This window comes from Marmota marmota, unplaced genomic scaffold (assembly GCF_001458135.2).
Source record: "Marmota marmota marmota unplaced genomic scaffold, marMar, whole genome shotgun sequence".
In the NCBI taxonomy this organism is placed as follows: domain Eukaryota; kingdom Metazoa; phylum Chordata; class Mammalia; order Rodentia; family Sciuridae; genus Marmota; species Marmota marmota.
In genome coordinates this window covers 25784921-25807031 of record NW_025999932.1, presented here as the reverse complement: position 1 = coordinate 25807031, position 22111 = coordinate 25784921, and the positions used below count along the sequence as shown (strand labels likewise).

Below are 22111 nucleotides of genomic sequence, written 5' to 3'. Positions count from 1 at the left end.
TCCCCAATACAACACGAAAAATAAATCGTAGCTGGGTACAATGGTACACACCTGTAATCCCAGCAACAAAAGAAGCTGAGGCAGGAGGACTGAAATTTAAGGTCAGCATGAGCAACTCAGCAAGACCCTATTTCAAAATAAAAATTTTAAAACGGATGGGGATGTGGCTCTGGTAGAGTGCTTGCCTAGCATGCATGAGGTACTAGGTTCAATTGCCAGTACCACTTTAAAAAAAAGACTAACCCCCCTCTTAGTGAGCTTCCTTAGATATAGTAGGTAAATTCCTCTAAAGTCAGCTTTGAGATCTAGAGTTCTATAAGGCAGAAATTTGATTTTCTTATGGGGGGGGGAGGGAAAGATCAGAGTGATGAAACAAATTTTAAAATATCTTTTTATATACTATTCTCTCTGGAATTACTGCACCAAAGTTATCCAGGGCCTAACAGAGACTGCAATGATGCCAAGCAGAAATATTATTCTTTTTTTTCTTTTTTTTGGCAGTACTGGGAATTAAACCCAGGGATGCTTTGCCACTCAGTTACATCCACAGTCCTTTTATTTTTTGAGATGGGGTCTTGCTAAGCTGCTAAGACTGGTCTTGAACTTGTGATCCTTCTGTCTCAGCCTCCTGCCACTGGGATTGCAAGCATGTGCCACCATGCTTGGTTAGAATCAGTTTTATTACCATTTCACCTGAACAGAGGCAAACCCCTCAGAATATCCTCCATATTACTTTCTCTTTCCTATTTTTTAGTTGTGGGGATCAAATGCAGGGCCTCACACATGCTAAGCATAGGATTTTTCACTGAGCTATACCCCCATGCCCTTCAAACTACTTTCTGTAACTATAAAACTGCGTAAACTCCAAATACCAAATCAATTACAATTTTCTTTGTATGTGTTCGTGTGTGTCTGTGTGTGGAGGTGGGTATACAGAGGATTGAACCCAGGGCCTTGTGCATGGGAGGCAAGCACTCTACCAGCTGAGCTATACCCCCAGCCCTTCCCTCTGTATTTTAACATGTCTGAGACTGGGATGCATCTTATCATTGATGGCACAGCTAAACAGGCAGCATTTCTTTCTTAATGGCATTTGAAAAGATGGTACAATTTATAAACACTGACATCTTGGAATCAATCAAGTAATATGCTTCCTCCTCCTCCTCCTCTTATTCATTTTCCTCAGTGGGTTCCCTAAAAGTCACTGTATTCTCCTACACACAACTCCAGTTTGTTTTACATTTCCAGCCTCTCAGGTGAGGGCAGAACTCTGCCTCCATGTTTTGTTCTCAAGCTTCTTCCTACACTCAATGCTAGAGCATCAGTTAGAGATGATGCTCAGAGTTGTAGAGAACAAGTTAAGGTTCTGCCTGAACCATGAAAAAACTGGATGGCATGGATTAACAGAACTGGAATCAAAAGTCAACAAGAAATTTCAAGCTAAGACACATTTGCCTTCACCTAACATGGGGCTGATTTCCTCTTCTTATAAGGACCTTTTTTTCTTTTAAGAAAAAAAGCACAAAAGTATTGTGTTAACCACTGTACCCAAAGACAGCAAAGGAAATGCAAGTCTCCATTACGCAGAGAGCAGCCACATCTTGCACTAATGGCCTGAAGTAAAAGTTTTTTTTTTTTATTTTCAACCCAACTAATGAAGTAATTCATATTTTATAAAATGCAAATCTAAGCTGGGTGTCGTGGTACCTGCCTATAGAGCCAGTTTTTCAGGAGGCAGGAGAATCACTTGAGTATGAGCACATGAGTTCGAGACCAGCCTAGGAATATAGCAAGACCCCCATTAAAAAAAAAAAAAGTTAAAAAATACCAATTAAAAATGTGCATATATGTATACCTGAACTGTAATAATGTAGGCTTTAGGTAATATATATATATATGTATATATAGTATATATACATATATATATATATAAAATTTCATTACATTTCAGGTCTACTATATTATTTCAACTATTTTAGAATCTGATAAAAAATATTAATAAAGTCAGTTGCAATTCAAATAATTAGAACCAGATCATATTCACTGTACTAAGTAAATACATCTTCAGAAAAATTTAACCGGGTTGGGCACAGAGGTGCACATGTAGAGTCCTAGCAATCTGAGAAGCTCAGGAAGGATTGCAATTTGAGGTGGGCCTTGGCAACTTAGTGAGACCCTCAGCAACTTATCTCAAAATAAAAAACAAAAACAACTGGGGATGTAGCTCAGTGGTAAAGTGCCCCTGAGTCCAATTCCCAGCACACACACACACACACAAAAAAAAAAAGAGAGAGAAAAAAAAATCTGCTAAACAAAGTTTATAAACTGTTCTTTAGAGGTAATCAAGGATCTTACAAATTAATAAATAAACATTTTCTTTCAAACAATGAAGACTTTAGAAAATCTATTTTCCATATTCCATTCAAAATTTTGTAGGGGAACCTGCAGTTACTTATAAAAAGAAACGTTAAATCATTTTATTAGACCTGAATAAGTTCAGTAAGCACAGAACAGAAATATCTTACTTCTCTTCCTACCACTCCGCCAATCTTGACAAATAGTTGCTAAAAACAAAACCATTAAGACTGAAGTTCATGTAAATAAGTTTTTAAAATGCCAACCAAGGAGAACTAAACTCTTAAAGGAAATTCATTTCAAAAGCTTGAGAAGTAAAATTAAATCTGATTCTAAGATCTTGGTGGTTCCATGTCAGTGTGCTCTGAATATAATTCTAAATAATTTACTTAGAAAAAAATAGCAGATGTGGATCAGACAGACATTATTCACCTGATTTATCAATGGATTCTTTTCCTAATGGGGACATCACATTACAGATATGGATTATCTAAGATAAGATACTTGGGGAATTTACAAGACTATCAGTCTTTGGAATGCTGTATGATTAAATTACTCACAGTATCGTGATGGACTTAATTATTTTTAAGTTACCTCTAACAACTATATTAAATTTGTTTCTAAATTCCATTAGACACCAACAAACTGAGTTATACAAAGTAAAAATGCTACAAAGGATTTGTATAAAGATCTTGTCATTTATAATTTAAGTGAAATTTTACATGTGTTCGATTTACTTTTGAAGAATACAGGAAATGTCCACATTGTAAATTTTGCTTATACATCAGCTCAATGGAACTCAAAACACATTTTACACTGGAATACGTTTTTACCTAAAGGATATCTTTCCAGATCAGAACATGAATGTTTAAATAAAGCAATTTATGTATGTAATTAAAAAGTGTACGTTGCAAAGTAACCAATTAACAGATTAAACAAAGAACAGAATGAATCTATCCTCAATCCTGAGTCTTAAGAAAAAGTAGATATAAATACTAGAAAAAACTATATACACCAAGATGCCTTAAGCAGCCCAGTGAACCAATGCAGGACGCAGACAGTCATGCTCTGCTGCCTTTCTACCCATCTTATCATCCAACGAAAGGGTTTACATAGAGGATCCCTCAACATTTAGATCTCAAAACTTGGCCACCAGAAAGGCAAAATAGGTTACTGACTTCTGGTTGAAGACAGCTCCTTGTTTCCTTGTTTTGCGTCCCACTCAGAAGCTCTCAAATGACAGCAAAGGACAAAAAACGGTAATAATCCAAAAGGGCAAAAGAAGATAAAGGGCACTGAACAAACAAGCCAATAAATATTCAGGGGACAGCATACAGAGAAATGGCCCCTTATATAGCAGAATGGGTAAAGTGATGACACAGCACTACAGAGCAGGCATGCTGATGAGAAGAGCTTATCCGTCCCGCTCAACTCCCAATCGATATCCACAGGCAACAGATACTGTGGAATAGGGGGACCTATTTAGGCCTAGGCTAAAAACTGGAACAGGGAGTGAAAAAACCAGGAAGTATAAAGAGCATTCCTATGCACAAGGCCCGGAGAGAGCCAGTACAGTCTGGAGCAAAGAATGGAAGGCAGCAGGAGAGAGGCTTCCAGGAGGGAAAAAAGGGAAGGATTCAAAAATTTTAAAGTATTGAGTGCTGGAAATTTATTATTTGAAGTATTTGGGGAGGGAGACCCACAATATACGATAAAGTAAATGAAAACGTTGAATAAAGAATTATAAGAGAATATGTAAAACAGTGGATGTGAAACCGATGTGATTCTGCAATCTGTATACGGGGTAAAAATGGGAGTTCATAACCCACTTGAATCAAATGTATGAAATATGATATGTCAAGAACTATGTAATGTTTTGAACAACCAACAATTTAAAAAAAAAAGAATTATAAGAGGAATAAAATATAACCATGTATACTGCTTGGCTGGAGAGGGAATAATATATGTGTATTAATAATAATGCAACACCGAATACTGGTTTAACCAAATACAAACACTTGGAGGAACCAAGAAAGGCAAAACAGAGAGATAGGGCCCAGGTGCTGATGCAGGAACTCTCGCTCTCAACTACTTAAAAGGTGAACAGGCCCCACTGCAACAGAAGCAGCCATCATTTTAAAATGTCAAAGTAACTACCATCTTAAAAAAAAATAATGTTCAATATCCATAAAGGGAGAAAAAAGGCAAAGAGAAGGAAAGAAACTAGGAGAGCGGGATCAATCACCTTAAGCCAGCAGTACATGGTATTTCACAGCTGCTTATACCCATTAAACAGCTGGTCCAGGTGAAATACCAGTGTTCCTATAAAGACAGGCATTTGGCAATTCATAAAGATCTATTAACTCAAACTTCTGAGACAGGTTTAGTTGCCATTTTGTACTCTACACACACACACACACACACACACACACACAAAAACGCATATCTACTTTCATCTTATTTTTTAAATGATAAGGTAATTTTAACTCACTTTTCCAATACCATTTTTCTTATTTGTGATTTACTGTTGCAAGCATTACATGGGCCAAAATGGGCAGCATTAAGTGGGTGCCACTCAGAGATGACATTTGTAAAGGTGACCAAACTCTTCATACACCTATGAAAAAAAAAAAAGACAAATTCATTTATGTTAAATTCATTACATTAATCTACACCAATGTCTAAAATAACTTCATTTGTTTAGTCATACTTTCTTTTTCCTGAATCATGTATTAGTGTGGTAATTTTCCTCCCTATTCTTTGTTGTAAGACATGTAAGAATGTTTAGCATCATCCTGGCCTCTCTATTCCCCAGATGTCAGTATAGCCCCCAGCTACAGCAGCCAAGGTCTCCAGACACTGCTAAATGCCCTACTGGTGGGTGGGCAACAGAGCCCCTTGTTAAAAAAGCACCATTCTTGGGCTGTCGAATATAAAGAACTCGCTGCTTATTAAACTCAATCTAGCTATATGTTACTGACAACCCAAAATGAAAAAGGGTATCTTCTTTCTTTGTGTGTGTGTGTTTTACTGGAGATTGAACTCAAGGACACTCTACCACCAAGCAATATTCCCAACCCTTTTTTAAAATTTTTATTTTGCGGAGACAGTCTGGCTAAATTGCTGAGGCTAGCCTCAAACTTGTGACCCTCCTTGCCTCAGCCTCCTGAGTAGCTTACACCACCAAGACCAGCTTGTATCCACTTTAATAAGCATTTTTAATTAAAAAAAAAAAGTTACTTATTACCAAAGAACAATGAATGGCTGTTAACAAAAGATAAATTCTCAGAGAAGCTAATATTTTAAATGCAAAGCAACAGAGAAGTATTAACAAATACATCGACCATGTTCTGCTAAATTCTTCACTCTCAAAGGTACTGTTTAAGCAAAGCCTCCTTTTTTTTTTTTTTTTCCTTTTGGTAATGGGAATTGAACAGACGGGCACTTAACCACTGAGCTACATCCCCAGCCTCTTTTGTATTTTATCTACAGATAGGGTCTCCCTGAGTTGCTTAGGGCCTTGCTAGCTGCTGAGGCTGGGTTTGAACTCGTAATCCTCCTACCTCAGCCTCCTGAGCCACTGGGATCAGAGGCATGCACTACTGTGCCTGGCCAAAGGCTCCTATTTTTAATTTGTAAAAGACAGTTTGTCTAAACAAATAAGTGTTAATGCTTGCCATGACAGCTGCCATTTCTGAGCACTCACTATGTGCAAGGCAAGGCACATTACTACATAGTTTTCTTCCAAACAACTCTTTAAGCAGTCAATGCTGCCCTTACCCCATTTTACAGAGGATGAAAACTGCAATTCAGAGGGTATTGATAAACGTGAGTCTGGAGTTCCAAATCCAGGCAGTCAGCAGATGACTGCAAAGGCCAGTTTTTTAACTGCGTTTTTCTAAACCAAAGCCCTTAACTGACACAAAAACCAGCAGCACAAAATGAATGGACCACAGTCTTCCTTCAGCTTACATGAAAGTAAGTTCTAACTATAAAACATTTAATGAATCGTTACTTGACTTTAGTTTTTCTATTATACTTGCTTTCACTTTTAGAGATTATTTTAAAAACAAATTGCAAAGTGTCTGGTGGATTCTTCCCTTGAAGTTCTTGAGCTCAGTCAGGATGTATGCAATGATATCATAAAAGTTGCAAAAAGACCCAACTAACTGACCCTTTCTTATGTGTATATATATCATCTCTCTAACTAGTAATCTGAATTTAGCCAGGATAGAAATTATTTCTAGTGGCTAGGTGAGTTCCTAGCACACAGAACATAATGAAAAACTGTCAAAATATTATGAAGAGGGCTGGGGATGTGGCTCAAGCGGTAGCACGCTCGCCTGGCATGCGTGCGGCCCGGGTTCGATCCTCAGCACCACATACAAACAAAGATGTTGTGTCCGCCGAGAACTAAAAAAATATTAAAATTCTCTCTCTCTCTCTCTCTTTAAAAAAAAATATATTATGAAGATGCACATTCTAGGAAAGCTATGATTAAGCTGATTCTAATCGTTACAATTGTTTATATATTATTTTTAACCTAGGGAGTGATTACAGGAGCTTACTCCAGTAAGCAAAAAAAAAATCTTTACAGGTCAGAAAGGCCTGAGTGTGACTCCTAGTTATGTCACTTTACTAGTGTGTCCTTTTGGGTACCACCTAACTTATTTCAGGCTTGAATGTCTATAACTGTCAAAGAAGATGCTATGATCTTAATCTCAGAGTTTTTGTGAGAAAACCAGATGGTTTATACAGTTCAATGCCAAAAAACTTGGAAACTGGTATTTGCCTTCATCACCACTTGCTTATACAAAATTATTCAAGTCCTAATATGAATAACACATTAATTTTCACCCTGTTCTAGTTTTTAGCTGTTTTTGTTTTTGTTTTTTTTTTAAATAAAGACTTTCTGTTGCCTGTCCTCTCCAGAGCATTCTCTCAGCCACAGATCTCTTGGATTGCTCCTTAAATGCCTACAGAGAGCCTCATGTTTAAATAAATGAATATCTAAGCAATATTCTACTCCCACGTCTTTATTTATTTAATAACTTACTAGTGAGTTAAAGAAAAGAGGAAAAGAATTTATCTTTGTTGTAATAATCCGAATAAATGACCAACAGGACCAGTTTGGTATTCTTTTTAATTTCCAGCCTGCAATACTTTATCCAGGTATCAATGGAGCAAGAGTATCATGTCAAATGAACACCCACCCTGACTCTTCTCCTTGTGTGGCAAGTATATATGACAGCAGAAGAAATCTGCAATTTTTCTCTTCTCCATGCTTCCTCCCAAGTGCCAATCTTAGGGCCCAGAATGTCACTCACTAAGGCTCCTAATTCTCACCTAGAGACTCAGGGATGCAGAAAGAATGGCTGAGACAGTTCAGGTGCAGGAGGACTCTCATAGGACTAAGAGCAGGAACAGGGAAGTGTAGGTTATCTGTAAGATGCTGCCAGACTCTAAGAGCCTGAGATCTGTTTATATGATTAAAAGACTAAAGTTAATGAACAAAGAAATGCCCTAGCTTCCAACAGAGGAGTAAAGAAAACACAGTTTCAAAGAATTCTGAGTGGTATTCTTAGCTGGGAATCTGAAGTGCTTCTCAGTTTTCCCCATGTCCTTCTAAATAAATTCTTGAGAAAACTCCTATTAGCTGGGCACAGTGGCGCAGGCCTGGAATCCCAGTGACTCAGGAGAGGAGGAAGGATCACTAGTTCGAGGCCAGCCTCAGGAACTTAGCAAGACCTTCAGCAACTTAGTTAGAACTGTCTCAAAATAAAATAAAAACTGGGGATATATAGTTCAGTGGTAAAGTGCCCCTGGACTATATAAAAAGAAAAAAGAAAAAGCCTATTAGTACTCTCTCAAATCATAAATTTTTAACCCTTCCAGTTTAAAGCAGCAAGCAAACTGCAGTTTCTTGCTAAAACTTGTCCTTTTAACCTTAGTAGTAGAGAGAGACCTTAACATGTGGTGGGAAATTTTGTCAAGGGTAGAACTATAGAGAGCAAGTGCTGGTTTAGGGGACAAAGTTTTATTCAAATTACATTACTCAGAACCATTTCAATAGAATGAATTCATTTAAGGGAAAAAAAAAAAGAAAAAAAAACTAACCTGTTTTGATACCGGTGCCCACACTGTGAACATTCAAAGTTCCAAGAAAAAGAATATGTGAAGAGCTTTTCAATGTGGGGTTCTATTTTTAAGAGCAAGGGAAATGCGAACACAGGGCTTTCCATATCACCTTTCAAGAACAATAAAAAATATATATATATATTACTCTTACTTTAAAACTGCAAAAAGCAAACTCAAATAATGAACTGTTATCTTTTCTCACTGCATTTATAGTATGAATATACATGTATACAGTCTGATAGTTGGAGGGGAGTTTTAAAACCATTTTTTTTTTTCTAAAAAATGCCCAGCACAAATTTAATTATCACCTCAGTTGCTTTTGTTTTTCTTGGTGGTAACATTTATGAAAACTTGAGACAAAAACAAAAGATCCATACTGTCTTCTCACATCTTTCTATTATTTCTCATGAAAAAAACTAGTGAATGCTAGCTTCCAGCTTTGAGATCAGCAAGTCAGTTAACAGGAAGACTCACACTGCTCTCACAGTCACGTACCAATTGTTTTCCTTCCTCAGGGAGCTTAGATGGCCCTCCCTCCCTCCCTCCCCAAAAGAGCCCTCTTTCACCATCTAGTTCTCCCCCAAGCCTGTGACTATAGCTGTCTAGAACATGGCCAGGAACAGTCACCTTGGCAGGACCACAAGGCAGAGGGTAAGTGCTATTGCGTGAGCATGTTCTATAAATATCAGTAGGTACAAAAGCTATTTTAATAGTCACCTTTGTAATAGTTCCACTGCTATTTTTGTACAAAAACATATAAAATCAAAACAAAATATTTTTGTAAGTAGAAATACAAATAAATCTCCTAGAAATGAAAAATGTAACACCTTGAGAACAGTAAAAGTCTGTAAAAAGTCATCAGGCTTTAAATGCTTACCTTATCAAAACTAATTATTAACTGAAAAAGCAAACCATTTATACTTCCTGACAACATAAAATCCTCAAATTTAAAATAAAATTTTCAGTGAATTCAAAACATCATAAAAGAGCTCAAAACTGTTAATTAGTTACATGATGGCAGACCATTTGAGATAACTTAAATAGCCCCTAAGTTGATCTTTATTATTTTTCCTCAGATTACAAATTTTACTACATAATATATAATACCAAAACCTCAGTTTAAATCTTATAACCTTCTGCCTAAATTAGTTAAGTGGTGTCTTTTTCTCTAGAATCAAACACCAGTTCCTCAACCCAACTCTTAACCTAGTTTGCATATGTCCCTAAAATACCTCCACTTGCCAAGATGTAAACCTTTCAATGACTCTTTCTGTACAGCTATTCGAGTTTTCTTGTTAATTGCTCATTGATAATATCAGGCCACTTTTCCCCCCCCAATCAGGGTACCTGTCTTCTTAATAAACAAAAGTTCTAATATATCCTGGATATTACTTCTTTGTTCTATCCTTGCCCAAAAGTTTCAAAATTTAAGGGGTATTTACAAATTTTTTCCATCTTATTTATAATTTTTCCCCACTCTGAAGTAATAAATATATATATCTCCAAAGTTTTAGAACCCTGCTTTTTTACACTTTGGTCTTTAAATATGCTGAAGTTTCTTTCCAACTATGCTGTGAAGTAGAGACCCAATGGTCCTCCTGTATCAGGAATCAAAATTACTCTTTACATTGACATAAATAAGCAGAAACTATAACAACAGTAGCTTCTACTTTTTTAAAAAAAAAAATTTTAAAAGTGATGATGAAGAAATGGACACTGGAGGAGGAAAACACCAAATTAAAGAGAGTTATCTTTGTGGAGAGATAAGGAAGAACTGGGGAAGTATATAAAGGGGACTACAGTTGTATTTGTAACATTATATTTCTTAAACTTCAGGGAGGGAAAGCAAAGAGAACAGTATACAATGTGTTCTTTTAAAACAACAATCAGGATGATAAAGGAGCTGATCTGGAAAAAGTTAACCAACATTCAGGGTCAGTACAGATTCTACTTGTCTTTATTACTTTGAAATAAATGCTAATATTTGGAATGACAAGACACGGATGGCAAGATTTTAAAGTGCTCTCTGAAGCAGATTAGGTTTCATTAATAAGGTTTTAAGTTTTAATGTAGCACCTACCACTACTGAGTAGGTAGAGTATAAATAAGAGAGGACTTTACCATTCTAGAAAAGCTCCACCTGCTCAGTTATCATGATTGCACACAATAATATTTTTTTTTTTTCTTCACAGAAAACCCCCAAGGACAAGGGGGCACAAGAGATGCAATTTGCTTCAAATACAATTATCAGTGATAAGAAGGGTGGTGATTCTGATTAGGGCAGAAACACCTCTTTTAGTCACACCTCAGGTTACCCTTTGGGGGGAGATGGGATGTGGAGCCCCTCAATTTGTATTCAGAGATGCTTTGGAAAAGGCTCGTTTGAAATAGGTATTCATGCAAAACTTCTTTGTGAGGAATAGGGTGGACTACAAAGGAGCCTGGTGAAGTTTTAGGGTGATAGATCTATCATGAATGGAGTGATCATTATACAACTGTATACATTTAAAAGGTTTTAGTATATGTAAATCATACTTTGATAAAAAGAAAAAATATGTATCCCACTGGAGATCCCACCTGATGATAAACAAGAACCATTCTTTAAACCAAAAGGAGGTTATGCCAGAGACTGGCATATAGAAAACCTGTGTATTTTAAGTGGAAGGCAAACTCATATGTAAAAGTCTATGAAAAATTAAAGAAAACTAGGGGGTAGACTGAGACAAACAAGTAGGTCAAAAGCTGTCAGGTATGGACAAAGACATTGCTTCTAGATACCATATCGAGGCCTGATGAAATAAATGCCATTCACTGAGAGGAAAAAATAGAAGGCACTATTGCATAATTGAGTATAGGTAAATACTAATACAAAGCACCATACATTATTAATGGAAGAGTTAATACACAAAAATAAAAAGGGAAATAAAAAGGCACTCCTCGCAAAACAAACAAACAAAACACCAAACACCAGTGGCTCCTTCTTGTAATACTAAAAGCATGTAGAAAGATCTGGATGGAGACTCTGGTTTCCTTGCTTCACTCAGCTCCCACAAGGCCAAAAATCAATTAACAGAGGACAAAGCAAGTTCCACTCTTATACCCTTTTTAAAGATGAAAAAGCTTTCCTGAAAGGTCTTCAGCATAGTTCTCCTAATATCCCACTGGCCAAAATTGTACCACATGTCCATTCTTAGAATCCACTGGTAAGAGAAGAATTACTAGACTGGTTTAGATCTGATTCTTAACCCTACCCACATATATGAGCCCCAGCATCAATTTAAAAGTAAATTTACTTTTAAATTCCCTACATATTTCACAATGCACAGTCAAGTTTGAAAACGTTGAATTAGCCTATCGGGGTAAGAACTGGAGAAGCAACCAAGGGTGTGCCCTCTAAATATTCACCTGGCTCTGAGCACTGCATCCACTCTCAAGAGGTAGAACACCAACCTGCAGATTTATCTAAACAGCTGTACACACCAAAGATTCAATCAGTGGTAGACTCCTAAGATAAACTAGCCAGATTCCTGCTCCCAAAGAATCTGAACATCCAACCAATATTATACCTCCTTATGATGTACACATTTCTATGATAGATGAGTTAAGGTACATCAATTACTTACCCAATGTGCATCTAAGCTGGGGCTGCAGTTCAGTAAAAATTTCGCCTCTGACTTCATTCAGACAGGTCTCTATCTCTGTGAATATTTTTGAAGTAATTTTATACTTTCCATCTAGAAATACATTTAGAACATTATCATCAGAAAATTTCTCATCAATGTATATCTTTCTATATAAAATTTAAGACATTAATAAAAATGGAAGTTTATTAATTTGTGCAAACAGAGATAAAAGGCAAACATAAAATTTCAATCCTTCCTTCTCTACAGTATAATATATAATTCCCTTTTTATTTGTTATCAGCACAGTATCATTAGCATTTACTACCTGAATAAAAACATCACCCAAATAATCAGAGGTCTAGTAAAAAACAGGTTGGGATTATTAGTGTTTCACATTTCGGGTTGAATTTTGTTTTGTTTTTGTTTTAAGATTTTGGAATATCTGTATATACATTTTGGGGAGAAGAGCTAAATCTAACCATGAAATTCATTTATTTTTACACAGAGCCTGAAGTTAATTCTAAAATACTGTGTTTTGACTATGACCTGTCACATGAGGTCAGGTATGAAATATTCCTACTTTGGCATCATGTTGGTACTCAAAAGTTTCAGTTTGAGGGCATTTTAGATTCAGATTTTTGGATTAAGAATATTTAACCTTTAAGATATTTTTGTCCATCTCTGAAACAGCTGAAGCTCTCTTTATATGCAATTATTACTTACACTAGAGACAACTTCTAATCATTTACTCCACTTTGTATAACTTTTCTTGAACCTACCTAAGTCTTAATGATTAAGTTATGATTATTTTCCTGATACCTAGCATATTTCCCTTCTTCCAAATCCTCCTTTTGGGGCAGGTAGAGAGGGTCCTCAATAGCATTACAGTTTTTATGCAATTCCACATCCTCCTTTGTTCATACAAATTTGCTTCATTAAGCACAGGGAGACTCAACACGATGTTCAGCCAGAGGAAGGAGAAGTTGTGCTTCATTTGTGAAAAATGTGACAAAAATGCATTCTACTGTCATGTATAACTAATTAGAACAAATTAAAAAAAAAAAAACACAGTGGGCTAGCTGCACCACTGTAACCAACAATCATTCCCCTATTGCTGGACATTTCTTTTTTCAATATCATAAATTTATAGTAATAACACCTTTGGGCACATATCTATCCATATTTTTGATCTCTTTAGGGTTAAAGTCCTCAAAATGGAATTACTGTGACAAGAAACTAGCCAAGATTAATAAATTATTTTGAATATAAGCCTCCATATACATCTGAGACTCTGGTTACTCTTAAGCAACAAATGGATCTTCTCTTGAAACTCTTACAAATGATACATACAGCTTGACCACTCTCTGCTTAAGTGTTTCACTAATGAAAATATCTCGATTGTCCTTAATAAAAAAAGTAAGCATTAACCAAATTTTTAGTTATTTGATGATGGCAAAAAAGAAAATTTATAAGGCAAAAAAAAGAAGTCAACTATAATTAACAATCAGATTGTGATAATACAGTTATTCTATAGAGTATAACAAATATGAAATTAATTCTGGTATTTAATTATTGCTTTTCAGCAATAATTGACTGAACAACTGTCTCAAAGCATGTGGAGAAGACTCTGAGACTTCTGTAATTATATAAAACAGAAATAGAAGAAAAAGCCAAAGGCAAAAATGCTTATGAAAGCTGGGCAGGATGGCATACACCTATAATCCCAGCTACTCAAGAGGATGAGGCAGAGGACCGCAAAAAAAATTTCAGAAGGGTTGGATGTAGTTCAGTGGTCGAGCACTTGCTTAGCAACTGTGAGGGTCCTAGTTTTATGCCTAGGAGTAAAAATTTTTTTAAAAAGGCTTATTTTAAAAATTGCCAAAAACAAAAAAATTTGCAAATGAATGATACATGAAAAAATTTAGTTTCAGGGAAACTTGAATCGAAACAAAAATACTCCTTACAACATCATACATTTTTTTTTAACCTTGGGATTAAACCCAGAGCCTCCCACATACTAGGCAAATAGTCTACCATGAACTACATCCCCAGCCCTTAGATTTTATTTTGAGACTGGGGGTTTCAGTAAATTGCCCAGGCTGGTCTCAAACTTGGGATCCTCTTGTCTTAGCTCTAGAGTGGCTACTATCACAGGCATGTGCCGTCTAGCTCAAAGCCAAAGATGGCTAGAGTACTCTGAGATATTTTCTTCCACATAATGAAAATAGAACTATGTTAGTATAACTCTTCTGGAATAAGAACCTTAATATTCATATTTTAACATCCCTCTTGACATCAATGAGCAATGCATTCAAAAGAATATATACATATTTGTCATAATGTGAATCTGAAATAGCAAAAAACAGTAAGCAAACTAAATGGTCCACAGTCAGAAAGCAATGTACAGGATCCATACAAAGGACTGCACAACCAAAGTCACATTTTTTAATATATTAATGAATATGAAAATACATACAATGTCAAGTGAAGAAAGCATGGTATGATGTTAAATCTGTCAAAGAAAATATATGCATAAATAAGATCAGGAAAAAAATATACCAAGACACTTCAAAAGAAGTTCAATAAAAATGAAGATCTTATCCTTCCAGACAGCAAGACTGTAAAAAAAGTCAAAACAGTGTGGGTACAGGGACAGACAGACAAAACTGGGAGTTAAGAAACAGTTGCACATACATAAGACAAACATGGTATGGCAGGATCAACTGACAAAAGGAGGAAAGCTAGAAAAACAGGCTACGCAAATGAGAGAAAAATGGATCTTTACTCCATACCATACTTAAATATTAACTTCTGCTGAATTAATAATTTCACTGTCAAAACCAAACTTTATGATTTTTTCAGTGACAACATTGATCAATGTCCAACTTCCTATCCTCAGGAAAAGAAAGGCTTCTTTGCCACAACACTAACTCCAAAAGAAAAGCTGAACACTTTCCTGTATATCAAGACAGCTTTTAAAAAGTAGAAAAACAAGCCGTGCGCGGTGGTGCACACCAGTGGCTCGGGAGGCTGATGTAGGAGGATTGCGAGTTCAAAGCCAGCCTCAGCAAAAGTGAGATGCTAAGCAACTCACTGAGACCCTGTCTCTAAATAAAATACAAAATAAGGCTGGGGATGTGGCTCAGTGGTCAAGTGTCCCCGAGTTCAATCCCCTGTACCAAAGAAAAAAAAGTAGAAAAAAAAGATGCACCTGAGAGAAGATTCAGCAACAAATATCTAACATAAAAATAGCAACAATGATATTCAAAAATTCATACAAATCAGTAAGAACACAACGACCAACAGAACAAATAGGGATAAGACACTATTAGGCACTTCACAGAAGAAGTGAACATATATGGTCAATGTACACATGAAGGGTCAGATCAAGCTCCTGAAATCTGGAAATGCAAACCAAGACCACAGACCACTTCATGACACTCAAATAGCAAAAATCTCAGTGTGAAAATCACTAAGAGAAGATGTCTTATAAATTGCTATTGGGAGTTCCTGACTGATACAACTACTTTGGAAAACAACTGCCATTATCTGAATGTCTGGACTCAGATATGGTAAATGCATTCCTATGGAATATGCAGGAGAAACTCTCCTACTATCTATACTCCTGGAAAATTATTCAAAATGGTCACAACAACAGTATTTACAATGGCAAAACAAGAACCCACTATCCACTGACAAGTGAGTAAATCACAGCTGGTCCTCAGTACCTTCAGACTCAACCAACCATGGACTGAAAATATTTGGGGGGGGGGGGATTGCATCTGTACTGACTGTACATGTACAGCCTCTTGTTCCCTTGCCATTATTCCCTAAACAACATAGTACAGCCACTGTTCGCATCACATTTGTTATATTAAGCAATATTAAGTAATCTAGACATGATTTCAAGTATATGGAAAGATGTGCATGGGTTCTATGAAAAAATTAAACCATTTTATATAAGGGAATTAGCATCCTTGGATTTTGTAATCTGTAGGAGGTCCTAGAATCGATTCTCCACAAATACTGAGGGAAGAGTACATTGATATATTTCCAAAATGAAAAATACCATACAGCAATGAAAATCAACGAACTGCAACTCCAGGCAGCTTCATAAACCCTTAAAAAAAGGTTCCAGAGGACATACCATATCTTTTTTAAAACATTCAAAATAAACTAAATTTGGCAATTTTAAGAAAAATTATTAAGTAGTAGTGACAAAACACAATTCAGGATAATGATTACCTTTGGGGGAAATGAAGGGCAGGATGGGAGGAACACATAGGTGGATTGAGTATAAAACAATGTTTTAATTCTTCTTGGGTTGAAAAGTAGGTTTCTGAGTATCCTATCAACTTGTAGAAAATTAAAAAAAAATATATATATATCCCTCCCTGTAAAGATTTTGGAGGGCTGTAGGATTACAGGTGATTTTTACTTGCTTCTTTATTCTACCTTTCAGTAATTTAAAAACTTAAAAGATTTTACTTTGATGGACTGTGATGACGACTACTACCCTGACAACCACTGCTTCTTTCCCCCTCACAACTAGTTTTTGAAAGATGACCTTTGTGGCACTCATGACGCTGTTGCCGGTGTTATCTCATCTTCATGACACTATCCTTGAGTTTCCTGCTCCTAGGTCTTTATATAGTACAAAACCCTACTGATGGCATCTTTTCCACATGCTTTGAGACAAAACTCAATAACATCTTTAAAAATTAAGGAGAAATAATGTACTACTACCAACCTTTAACTCCATCCAAATGATTGTTATACAGAAGCTTACTTGCTTGATCATATTTTTCAAACAACCTCCAAAACACAGATTCTTCCTTAGAACACAATTTAGTCACAGTGTTCTTTAACTCTTCCAAGTGTACCAAAGCTGACAAGAGACAGTCTAACCAACAGAGAGCATTAGTATTTTTCCACTGGACACAGAGAGTCTGGAGAAATGACGAACATTTGATCTCCAATGGCATTTCCAGTTCAGATGTATATCCTTCATTCTGAGGGGAAATTCCCCCAGTTTCAGAGACATCAACAGTAATAGGATCTTCTTCAGCCATATCAACATTATCAGCGTCCAAGGTCTCATTATGATCCAAGGAATGAGCAGTTCTAACTGAATTCTGTTGACTACTACTATTGGGTAAGTTTGACAAGATTTCATCATATTTGCGGTTCAAAACTTGTTCTCTACCACTAACAAGATGATTTCTAGTCTTTTTGGAATTTGCTAAAAAAGGTGAATCATTACAGCTGGTTTCTAAGATCTTTCTTTTTTGAGGCTTATTTGGAATGTGACAATCTTCCAAATCAGGAGAAATTAAATTAAGTGATTTGCAGCCCAAAGGATAGATGCACTAGAAAAGAAAAATAAAATCATACAATTACAAAAATTCAAATAAGTAAAAGTTTTACAGTTTCTAGTTTCTACACTATGAAAAACAAATTTTTAGCATTAATTTAACATGAGAATATATTTATCAATCTAAATTTGAAAGAATAATGACAAACACTATTTAATCAAAATGTGGACCCCCCCCCAAAGAAAAAATTTTCCTAATGAATTAAATCTAAGGTTTAATCTGAGTTATAACTAGGGTAAGATAACAAAGAATACATATTTTTATGTTAATAAAAAAAATCTAATTTCAAGAATATTAAAAAATTTCAACATTGTAAAGAAGACTGAGGACCATTACTCTTTTGGAACAAACAGTGTAACATTTTAAAAATTGGAAAAATATGTTTCATTTTTTTTGGTGGTGGGACTGGGACTGAACCACCACCCATTAGTACTCTACCACTGAATCATATCTATCCAGCACTTTTTGAGACGGGGTCTTGCAGGCATGTACCACCACACCCAGCTTGGAAAAGTATTTTCAAAGTTAAAAAACTGCATGGATTAATTTCTGTGTTTCCTATATTTTAACACTGAGTATAAATCTAAAAACATGCTATTTTAGTTCATATCTAATGGGTTAACGACTCATCAAATCTAACTGGGCATTAACACAATTTCAACCAAATTCCAAAATGTAAATACATCATTAATCAGCGAATTTTTCTTAATTTTCAAGACCACCAAAACATTCTACAACATAAATGCAAGAACCTATACACTAAATGCCCTCATTTAAAAATATATCTTTTGGAAAGAGATACTGTAGTTCAGTGATAAAGCACTTGCCTAGTATAGTATGCAAAAGGCTAATTCAATCCCTAGCACTGAGAAAAAGTAATTTAAAAAATTAAATGAATAAATAAATAGTATACTACAGGAACAGAGCCACATCAATGTTTATAGCAGCACAATTCACAATAGCTAAATTGTGGAATCAACCTAATGCCGTTTTGTAAATGAATAGATAAAGAAAATGTGGTATATATATACACAACGGAATATTATTCAGCATTAAGAGAATACAAACCAAGGCATTTGCAGGTAAATGGATGAAGCTGGAGAATATAATGCTAAGTGAAATTAGCCAATCCCAAAAAACCAAATGCGAAATGATTTCTGATTTAAGGATGCTGATCCATAATATGCTGTGGGGCAGGTATGGGGAGGATTAAATGAACTCTAGATAGGGCAAAGGGGAAAAGGGGAGGGAGTAGAAGGGAAGGGGTATAGGGGTAGGAAAGATGGTGGAATTCGATGGTCATTATTACCCTATGTAAGAAAACATGAAAGATGTGAATCTACTTTGTGTACAACCACAGATAAAAAATTGTGCTCTATATTTGTAATATGAATTGTAACACATTGTTGTGATATACAACAAATCAAAATTAAAAATAAATATATATTTTGGATGGATGTTGTTTAATGATGTTCAATCTGTCACAACTATGACATACTAAAATTATTTCTATGATAAAAAAATTAAATGAATAAATAAACAAAACATGCCTTTTTCTATACAAGTTTGGTAGACCGCTACACTTTGATGGCCTTCAGTGAACTGAAGAACCATACCTTCTGGTAACTGATGTCCTCATATTGTCAAGTCCTCTACACAGACTAGGCATTTACTACCTTTGATGGGACATTTGGACACAAGATTCACATGAAGGTCTAATAAGCACTGGCCCATTCTTGTACTCTTGGAGGCCCTTCTTCAGTCCCAGCTATCATGCAGTAAGAAGCCCAATTAGTCTCAAGAAAAAGAACTGAGATTCCCAGCTGGCTCCCTAAGCTGAGCTCCCAAACAGCACTTACAGTCAGACATGCAAGCATTTTCAGTCATCACAGCAGATATTGTACGTATAAGGATAAGAACTGCCTAGAGAACCCACAGAATCATGAAAATAAAGCCATGCAATTACTTAGTTTTGAGGTAATTCACTTCATAGCAACAGATAAGTGAAATGCACTGAAATCCCTCATCTAGCTTCTTCTATACAGTGAATACTATATTTAAAATACTACATTTGCATAGGCCTGCAACCCCAGCTAACTCTGGAGGCCAAGGTAGGAAGATCACACTTTCAAAACCAACTGGGGTGAATTAGCGACACAGTTTAATAAAAAAGGATGGGCTAGAGATATAGCTTAGTGGGGAAGCACTTGCCTAGAAAGTGGATGCCCTGGATTCAATCCGCAATACTTGGGGATCAGGGTAGGGATGAAGGAATACTAACTTGACTAACAATTTTATATCTTGAGATTTCTCAAATCCTACCCTATGCCAGGAAACCAAACACTTTAAAATCAATAACAATGCCAGATGTGGTGGCATACATCTGTAATCCCAGCAACCTGGGACACTGTTGACAGGAGGATCACAAATTTGAGGACAGCCTGGGTAACTTAGACCCTCTCTCAAAATAAAAAATAAAAAGGGCAGGGATGTAGTTCAGTGGTAGAGCACTCCTGAGTGCGATCCCCAGTATCACACACACAAACTAAAACTAAAATCAACAGCAATAATTGCATTTTCAGAGTCATAAAAGATTACATTCAAAAAAATTGAAAGCAGGATCTCAAAGAGATGTTTGCACACCCATGTTCACACTGTAGCACTTATTCACAATATCCAAAGGTAGGAAAACAACCCAAATGTGTGATGACATATATGAACTGATAAAGAAATGGGGTATTATCCATTCAATAGAATACTATTCAGCCTTAAAAAAAAAAAAATAAAGGAAACCATGTCACATGCTACAACACAGATGAACTTTAATGACATTATATTAAGTAAAATTAATCAACCACAAAAAAAGATATACTGTAATGATTCTATTTATATGAAGTACTTAAGAGCAATAAGATGTATGAAATATGATATGTCAAGAACTATGTAATGTTTTGAACATCCAATAATAAAAATTAAAAAAAAAAAAAAGAGTAATAAGATTCATTGAAATAGATCAGTGGCTGCCAAGGGCTAGAGTGAAGGGTGACTAGGGTATCTGTGTACAGTTCAGTTGTGCAAGCTAAAGAAGGTTCTAGAGATATACTGCATGACCATGTGAGTACACATAGTACTCCTGAACTATACACTTAAAAATGGTTAAGACGTTAGATTGTATAATTTTCTGTCACAATTTTAAAAAACAGAAAATAATTTTTTAAAAAACTACCCAAATACCAAAACAAAAGTCCTTCACCAATTTCAAGCAGTCAAGATCTTGGTGTATATACATACTGCTTGTATCCCTATTTAATGAAAAATAATAAACTATGAGGGTCTTGGGCTACAAAACTTAGTGGCCTGGATGGTTTCCACACTTGCTTTACAAACGTTTTCACTGACTTTTTTTTTCTATAATCTCTACTCCCATCACTAGGGCAACCAAAATTATAATTTGTTTTTACTCTAAGTTATCCCTTTTATAAATTAATACTTTTAAAAATGTAATAACTAGAACTAGAATAAAGCTTTTTAACTTAAACCTAATGCTGTTTCTCAGTGTTTTTTTTTTTGGAGCAGCTTAAGTAATTTCCTGTTTTTATTCCTAAAAGACAGTAATAAGAAAAAACATGTTTTGTTTTGTTGTTGTTGGTTTTGTTGTTGTTGTTGCTTTTTTTTTAGTTGTAGTTGGACACAATACCTTTATTTATTTATTTTTATATGATGCTGAGGATCAAACCCAGTGCCTCAAATGTGCTAGGCAAGTGCTCTACCTCTGAGCCACAACCCCAGCCCCTATTGTTGCTGTCTTTGTATGCAATGCAAGGGATCAATCCCAGAGCTTCTCACATGCTAGACAAGTGCTTTATCCTGAGCTACATCACCAGCTATCATTTTATTTGGAAATTAATTAAGCTTCAGCCAAAGAAATTATAAAAATAATTTATAAATATTTCATGCCCTTTCCTTCTTTTTTCTTTCTTTTCTTTTTTTTTTGGTGTTACTGGGACTATTTTCTATTTTTTTTAGGTACTGGGGATTGAACCCAGGGGCACTTAATCACTGAGCTACATCCCAGTCCTATTTATTTATTTATTTATTTATTTATTTATTTATTTATTTATTTATTTATTTTTGAGACAGAACAGGGTCTCCCTAAGTTGCTTAGGTCCTCACTTCCTTGCTGAGACTGGCTGGCCTCCAAATTGTAATCCTCCTGCCTTAGCCTCCCTAATTGCTGAGATTAAACATGTGTACCACTGTGCCTGCCCTTTTTGTTTTGAGACAGGATCTACATTGCTTAAGGGCTTGATAGATTGCTCAAGCTGGTCTCAAACTTATTATCCTCCTGTCTGGGTCTTCCAAGTGGACAGGATTACAGGTGTGTGCAACCATTCCCAGCTACTTATGCCCATTTCACAAATGAACAGGTATTTTCTTTGATGACTTAACACTATTTAAAAATCTCTTTATAGCTGAGCAAAGTGGCACACATCTGTAATCTCAGCTACTTAGGAGGCTGAAGCAGGAAAATCACAAATTCAAGGCTTGCCTAAAAGCAAGATCTCAAAAAAAAAAAAAAAAAAAAAAAAAAAAAAAAAAAAAAAAAAAAAAAAAAAAAAA

The 22111-nt window shown here is 35.6% G+C and overlaps 1 protein-coding gene across 4 annotated transcripts in view; it reads right to left on the bottom strand.

The window, feature by feature from the left end:
* Uspl1 (ubiquitin specific peptidase like 1) overlaps positions 1-22111 on the bottom strand; it is a 40317-nt gene that overhangs the window by 7657 nt on the left and 10549 nt on the right. For 2 of the 4 annotated variants that reach the window (XM_015484185.2, XM_015484186.2), the window contains exons 4-7: positions 16867-17485; positions 12117-12227; positions 8473-8602; positions 4847-4972 (exon numbers count right to left, since the gene is read on the bottom strand). In XM_015484185.2, coding sequence (XP_015339671.1) covers positions 4847-4972; positions 8473-8602; positions 12117-12227; positions 16867-17485 — 986 coding nt within the window. The remainder of the gene's footprint in view (positions 1-4846; positions 4973-8472; positions 8603-12116; positions 12228-16866; positions 17486-22111) is intronic. The other 2 variants (XM_048800783.1, XM_048800784.1) reach the window with 2 other exon arrangements.